General features: G+C 34.6%; 1 protein-coding gene across 1 annotated transcript; it reads right to left on the bottom strand.

Annotated features, from left to right (window-relative positions):
* Positions 1-307: 307 nt before the first annotated feature.
* Positions 308-1036, bottom strand: LOC139500351 (ankyrin repeat and SOCS box protein 13-like). The gene has a single exon (XM_071289095.1). It carries the CDS (start codon positions 1034-1036, stop codon positions 308-310), a length of 729 nt encoding a protein of 242 aa, XP_071145196.1.
* Positions 1037-8509: the final 7473 nt, after the last annotated feature.

Here is an 8509-nt window from a genome sequence, read left to right as displayed (position 1 = left end):
TTATTTACGTTTTAGACACATGTCACCCAAAAGCCCTTACGCTCCTCTTTCCAATGGTGTAGCAATATTATATTTTACATACCTATAAGTACCCGAAAAAAGAAGGAATACTCGAAGAACAACATTATGATGTTACCCGTCTACACGAAAAATACAAGATTTTTCTTGTTAGGATTAGGTAAACAGATTGACAAAACTGAATAAAAACCGATAAACTATATGTAACTTAATTTTTGTAGTGCTTTAAATGTTTTTTACACATGATTACACTTGATCTTTCCTATATTTTTTCTTGTTTTAGGCCCTTTTAAGTGTCGGGTACGTAAAATCTGAAAACGTCACCAACATTGTGCGTAACGTCTTTGAAAGACGTACCAGATCCTAAATTTACGTTCGCACCAAATTTTATAAGAAGGCTTACTGCGTTTGGATTATTCTCTTTACAAGCTTTCATTAGGGGTGTAGTACCATATCGACTTAGTGAATTCGGATTTGCTCCATGTTCTAGCAGTAACTCTAAACATGTCAAGTGATGCAATGGCATCAAATTAATTTCGTATCCCATATAGTAGTGTTTATTTGCATGTGCTCCATTTTCAAGTAAAAGTTTAACACACTGTTCGTGATTATTTTCAATGGCCATGTTTAGGGGGTCATACGTTAGATACCCCATATCTCGTATACTTTTCGGAACATCTTTTCCCTCTGCACCACAGTAATTTACTATTGCACCATTATCTATCAGCACTTTCATTACTTTGAAACATCCATGACTTGCGGATAAGAGCAAAGGGGTGAATCCCGTGTCGTCTGCAAGATTAACATCCGCTCCTTTTGATAATAATAAACGTACGCAGTCAGCGAATTTCATGCCTACGGCATAATGTAATGGACGAACACCGTTCTTTGTGGCATCATTAACACTAGCACCATCTTTTATTAGCTGTTCTATTTTACTCATAGATGATTTCTGAGATATGGCCTCCAGAAGTAACAATTGCTGCCCCTCTGCTTTGTCATGCGACACAGATGTCATACCTTTACTGCCACAAATTCTAGCTTAAATTGAAAAAAATATATATATTTATTATTGTTTTAATAAAAAAAAGAAAATGGATTTTTACAAATAAACTTACGCATGACTATTATATATGACTGTGCCTTTTTGTTTAGAAACTTTTTGATAGTATCAGAAATACTTGTTGTTATATGTTTTTTAAGCCTAAGGAACAGATTAGCCTTTCATATCTATAATCTTATAAATGTTATATAATGATTAAAATCATGAATGTCATGTTTAAATATGTCTAAAGTTTGATCAATGTTGGTGTTACATACAAAGTAGATTACATAATCATTCAGTCATCTACGAAACAACAGAAATAACACGTCATATGACATATATTACAAATGCTTGCATTTTAACTTTGAAAGGGTTAAAAATTGTAAAATACATGTTGATATGCATGCATTTGGTGTGTACACATTATAATGTGTGTTTTGACTTTTTTATTTTGTAATTTGTACAAATGACTTACAAATCCAAATTACAATTTGTACAGTCTCGTTGAAATCTCGTTCTTGAATTATTTCCAAAACATGTGATAGAAGTGGAAAATTCATTTATAACACAAAAGTTGAAATAATATGCATTTTGTTCTTAAAACTGAGAAAAATCACAAAAATACAAAATTGACAGCATGGTAAATTTTACACAAAAAAGCGTCAAAATATGATAAAACTTTCTTAAATTAACACCTACCTGTAGTTTTTGTAAGTAAAATTTATTCAGATTGGTCCACTTCATCTTTATAGAAAGTATGAGAAAAGGTTTAATTGTGGAACTGTGATTTTTTTATGATAATAGCCCCAAAATAGGTAAAAATCGATGAAAAATGGGGAAATCATCAAAATTGGACATTTTCAAAGGGTCGTAGCAAAAAAAGAAGTGCACCGCCATATGATTTTTTCTTCACCAATTATTTTGTTACAGTCTTATAAACAAAAAAATCAGGTTAAGAAAAAAAGTTTAATTCTAGAAATTTTTGGCTCATCAGAGGTGTACATCCTTTTAAAATATACCTTTGTTTCTAATGTCAAATGTCTAATGATAATCATTATTATATCCATACAGGTACATATATTGGATATTGTATGTTCTGTTAAATCATCGAGGTTATATCAGATCATATAACCTCAAAGGTTAAGTTGACTAGCTATTATTTTTATATAAATATCTTCATTAAACTAAGGTCATGCGTTTATACAACCAGAGACAAAATACAATTACATTTATAACAATATTATATTATATCTGAGTAATATATGTCTCTGATGCAACTTGGTGTTGAATTATTAATTGATTATATGTCTTTATGATCGGAAAGCTAATCTGCTAGAAATTATTAAAAAGAAACATTCAAAAACAATTTTTATTTTCACGGCTTTTTATATAAAGTATTCTACTAATAATATAGGTTAACCTACCTCAGGATCGTCCCTGCAAATAATCATAAATACAGTTTTTCTGTAACGTAAATATCCAACACATGTCGTTAAATTAACCCAGATCAGATAACTGGACTATGCCATAAACAAAAATTGCGTAACAATCTGGTGTTATGTATTATTATATGATATTATAAATGTTATAGACGAAGATCAATAAATCGATTGGCCGAAGGTGCTAAACTTCCTATCTATATTGTTACTAGGACTTGTTTATACCAAGGAAATTATAATACCTTTAAAATGATAAAGCAGAAGATAACACATGCTTATCTTTCTAATTAATAATAATAATCTTAAGAACTATATTAATACTAACTCAGTATACTCATGGATTTGTATAGCACTAGTCTATACGTATACACATCCTTGATATAAAATTCCCAGATTAATGAGAAGAATTAAAAAATACAAACCGTTGCCTTGGACTGGGCCAATGGGACATGATATGTTAGTATGATAGTCCCAGAGTGGACTGAAATGTGCAATTATGTGAGAGGGACACACTCCTGAAAGTGACAGAAAAAAAGTCTAATAGATTAGGAGTTAGTCAGTGTTCACCAGATGTAATCCACCATTTTCTACTGAAAGAAATTCTGAACCGACGAGAAGATGAAAACTTAAGTTTATTGCACTTGACGAATCTTTATTTGACAGCAGACACTTGATTCTGTATAGGGAGTCTTCATTTCTGTATATTCATTATTGTTCGTGTCATATTTCTATATTGCTAATTGTCTTTTTGTGCTGAGCCTCATAATTCTCTATTCTTTTTTTTTTCGTTTTGTCCAATCATCTCTATTTTTGATGTTTTCGTCTAATATCCCCTTTTCTCTAAACACCACGTTTTATATAATAAATACGAATGTATAAGATATCTTATGCTTTTTTCACAATAAAATATTTAGTTATACTCTTGAAACATTTAATTTATACACATCGATATCAATCTACAACGGGATACTCGTCTCTTAATCCATTCGAATTGTCTCCCTTTGACCTGAAAAAAATCCAATAAGTCACGAACTGTTAGTAATACCGCAGTAACCACTAGCCCACGATCGCACTACGATCTGTGAAAAAAATGCAAATTTTGATAATCGTAGTACGATCGTGTATATCGCAGTAAGGTCGTATCACGGTCGTGGTGAGGTTTTCAAGATCGTGATGAGCGTGGCCAACTTTTAACATTAACGGTCGTGGCGAAATCAGGTCGTAGTAGAAGCGAAGTGCGAGCGCACTAAGATCGTAGTAAGATCGCAAAGGTCGCTGTACCATCGTAGCGAGAGCGTAGTAAAAGCGTGATTCTATTCACAGAGACCGCGCTACGATCTCACAGCGACGTTATTACGACCTCACTACGACCATCACGTTCTCACCGCGACCCAACTACGCTTCCACTACGACTATACCACGCTGTTCACGACCATAGTACGATTCTAGCACGCCCTTGCCGTCCTCATCACGCTCTTCTCGCGACCTTACTACGTTCACACTACGACCATCATTTTTATTGTCATTTTCACATAAGATATATAAAAAAAACTCCCTAGATTTTGTTTGTCTGAATGTATTTATCCATTTACTCTAACTGCTCAACCATGCTTCTCGTTCTTATATAGATTATACCGTTGGTTTTTCCCGTTTAAATGGTTTAACATATAGTATTTTTTTTGGGGGCCCTTTATAGCGTGCTGTTTGGTGTGAGCTAAGGCTCCGTATTGAAGGCCGTACCTTGGCCTATAATGGTTTACTTTTATAGATGTTTACGTTGATGGAGAGTTGTCTCTTTGGCACGCATACCACATCTTCCTATATATATTGACACATCTGTGTCATCTCTGCTATCGTTCACTAAAATATCGTCATTTGAGCTTTATGGACCAGCAATAGCTTGTAATTTAATTTTGATTGGTCGTTCCGACATCTCTTGATGACAAATATTATACTACTTATGTGTATAGTATCAGTTTAATTGAAGTCTGGAGCTGGCATGTCAGTTAACTGCTAGTAGTCTGTTGTTATTTATGTATTATTGTCATTTTGTTTATTTTCTTAAGTCACATCTTCTGACAGCAGACTCGGACTTCTCTTGAACTGTATTTTAATGTGCGTATTGTTATGCGTTTACTTTTCTTCATTGGCTAGAGGTATAGGGGGAGGGTTGGGATCTTACAAACATGTTTAACCCCACTATTTTTGGGCCTGTCCCAATTCAGGAGCCTTTGTTAGTATTGTACTATTTTTAATTTTAGTTTCTTGTGTACTATTTGGGGGTTAGTATGGCGTTCATACCTTGCTCCCTCTGCCTCTACATCAACCCCTACCACCACGCCCACGTGTTCTAGTAGATTTGGTGGCATGACTGTATTGTTTCCGAGAAATCTCCGTTTTAATCAGAAACAGAAGGAATGGAACTTTATTGATATGAAACACGATATTGACGGTATTGCTGAGAACGTAGTAAGATCGCGGTATGAACGTAGTATAATCGTGGTAAGAACGTGCTATAATCGCAGTAAGATCGTGTTGCGATCGGATAACTCGTGGTATAGTCGTAGTGAGAACGTGAAGAGCGTAGAAAGATCTTTATAAGCGTAGTGAGGTCGCAGAATAAGCGCGGTGAGAACGTGGTTTAATCGTAGCGGGATCGTTGTAGAAGCGTAATTAGGACGTAGTACTTAGCATCGTGAAAGCCACGAAAATTAACATTTTCATGCCGCTCATACCGCGACCTCACCACGATCTAAATTTATTTTAGATCGCGGTGAGCGTGGTGCGATCGTGGTCTAGTGGGACTGGGGCTTAATGAGAACGTAGTAGCATTAATTGTGAAAGCAACGAAAATTTATATTTTCATGCCGCTTATACCGCGACCTCACCACGATCTGAATTTATTTTAGATCGCGGTGAGCGTGGTGCGATCGTGGTCTAGTGGGACTGGGGCTTAAGGTACACAGTTTAAAATCGTAATTTGTAAGTAGTAGGCGAGTGATGATTTATTTCAAAAAGACGCTTAGTTAACGACTTTAATGCACCCACCTAACACACGGCTGTATTATATATCTTTCGAAAGCTGTTAATATGTACTTTCTGTTTTGCCCGGTCGTAAATAAATCGTACGGTGCAATTTTTGTTAAATCAATGTCAAAGGTCATGAAAAAACATTCCAATTTTTGCGATAACTAAATAAAACGCCATTTTCTAATTCTTGTACCATAAAATTTTCCAAAAGATCATATGAACTTTATGGAACATGATACATAATTTCCAAATCAAACAAAAAATAAGAGATTCGATACGCAAAATTTCCCGAAAATTGAAATTTATCACAAATCCTAAAAAAATGAAAAATTATTCAAAAAGCAAAATATATCTTGGGGAATCGAAATTTGTATGCTAAAAAAATGAATGAATGTATATGTTTTAGGTCAAGGAATATTTGTTTTGTAATTTTAAGATGCAATTATTAATTATTGTTCATGGAACAGCCTTCTATTGAAGAGTTTGCAGTTGCCGAAAAATCTGCCATCTGCAAATAGCGATCATTTTGTTAATCTATCTAAAAATAGCACATCGCTAATTGTGAATATCAGGGAGGAGAATGATTTTCCATAATAAAAGAAGGGGTATTTAAAGTAAGAAAAGAATATATGCAGGGTAATTGAAGTTTAAATATGTTTTTTACGAAGTCAAACTTTTTTACTTTTTGTAATCATGTTTAAATGCAAACATTACTTTGCGACTAAATCGTAGGCAATATTGAAATAAGTTACCTTGTTTAGAAACACTTGGTTGTCTAAAGCGGGATGTAAACGAACTAAATAAAATGCGGCTGCTTCTTATTTAGTTTAAAATCGTGTTATAGTAAGTCATATTTAATGTGTTTAGAAGTTTAATCGCTTTCAATTTTTGAATAAAAGATGCTTTGAGTATTTTCTACATAAGCTTTAAAAATACAAATGCATGTCATTGTGTATGTAAAACACTATAAGCAGTTGTGAAATAACAAAATGAAAAAGTCAAATACCCTTCCTGACCTCATAAGATCATTCGCTGTTTTAGGAGTGTTCGTTTTCATGGTATGCTGTGTTTTTTGGACTGTTGTTCGTCTCTTGGACTTTAATTTTATTTTGTTCATGGTTTTAATTAACTTTATTTGATTCATTCAGTATTCACCTCAGAAACTTACAAAACCTTTGAATAGACTTATTAAGAAGGGATATAATTACGATACTGTTGTCAAGTCATTAAAGATTGCATATTTTGGCGTTAATATTGAGTCATTGATAAGGTCTTTGCATCGGAACTAAACACATTTATTCTAAAAACAGTTGTTGGCATGACACGGGTTATGTTCTTCTCATATATGTTATGATGGTATGATACTAAACCCCTAACGGGAAGGATTGTGCCTGATGTTCATATGATGAAATCATAATCTTTCAGTCAGTTTAGTTGAAGTCTGGAGCTGGCATGTCAGTTAACTGCTAGTAGTCTGTTGTTATTTATGTATTATTGTCATTTTGTTTATTTTCTTTGGTTACATCTTCTGACATCAGACTCGGATTTCTCTTGAACTGAATTTTAATGTGCGTATTGTTATGCGTTTACTTTACTACATTGGTTAGATGTATAGGGGGAGGGTTGAGATCTCACAAACATGTTTAACCCCGCCGCATTTTTGCGCCTGTCCCAAGTCAGGAGCCTCTGGCCTTTGTTAGTCTTGTATTATTTTAATTTTAGTTTCTTGTGTACAATTTGGAAATTAGTATGGCGTTCATTATCACTGGACTAGTATATATTTGTTTAGGGGCCAGCTGAAGGACGCCTCCGGGTGCGGGAATTTCTCGCTACATTGAAGACCTGTTGGTGACCCTCTGCTGTTGTTTTTTATTTGGGCGGGTTGTTGTCTCTTTGACACATTCCCCATTTCCATTCTCAATTTTATTTGAGATGTTGATTGTCCCTTTGGTATTATTTTACTTTAAAGACATTAACTTGCAGTAATGAAAATCGGCCAAAAAATCACCTCAAAGTAAAGTGAAGAAGATTAACGCAATAAGACAAATATCCGCGAAAATAACTTAATTTGCTCACGGTGATATATATATAGAACCAAATCGTTATCATGATACATTTAGCTACACTGATCTATAATTTTAAAACTTTTTACTACTTGAATAGTGACGAAATATTTCAAAGGGACATCAAACTCATAATTAAAAACGAACTGACAAAGCCGGGCAAAAAACGAACAAGACAACCAACAGTATACAAAACACAACATATAAAACTACAGATTGAGTAACACAAACCCCCAAATTTATTTTTGAGTGAACTTAAGGGCTCCAAAAGGGTAGGCAGATCATGTTCCACATGTGACACCCGTCTTAGTTTAAACATATTTATTTATAGTGGATTGGGAAACAAGTTTTGCAACTTAAATTAATCGCTTTCCACTTTGCGGGTGCGAGTGCTGCCTTGTAGCGGCTTTAGCCTGCTCTTTTTCGAAATCTACAAAGGTGTGTTTAACGTGCAAGAGATATGGCTCTCTCTTAACACGGGTCAGCCATTTATTGTTCCCTTCCGACGGACTTTTGTCGTTTCCTCAAGACCATACTCACAAATGGTGTCAAGGAAGAGCCAAAAATTCAGTCCCTGAAATTTTCATCACGGAACGGGAATCCAACCAGGAACCTTTGTGTTAGTAGTCCGATGCACTAACCACTACACCACGGCACTCTTTTACCCGTCTTGTGGCTCATGTATTTCCTAACTCGGTGCCAAGCCTAATTCGGTTGGTGACATTCACGGCAGAAATGACGGCAATTTGGTTACGTCGATGGAACTTATCAGTCGTCATTTGGCGAAACAGATACCTCATAATTGTCAACCAACTCGTAGTGACGCGTCCATGAAATTTTCAAAGGGATGATTTCAACTTTGCATTTGAACTCTGGTTTTAAACATGTTTAAATCACCATTTTTCTTCAAATGT

This window comes from Mytilus edulis, chromosome 13 (assembly GCF_963676685.1).
Source record: "Mytilus edulis chromosome 13, xbMytEdul2.2, whole genome shotgun sequence".
Taxonomy (NCBI): Eukaryota; Metazoa; Mollusca; class Bivalvia; order Mytilida; family Mytilidae; genus Mytilus; species Mytilus edulis.
This window is presented reverse-complemented; position numbering and strand designations above follow the sequence as displayed.

Coding starts and splice junctions, on each gene's coding strand:
- LOC139500351 (XM_071289095.1), bottom strand. CDS start 1,036: ATGACATCTGTGTCGCATGACAAAGCAGAGGGGCAGCAATTGTTACTT.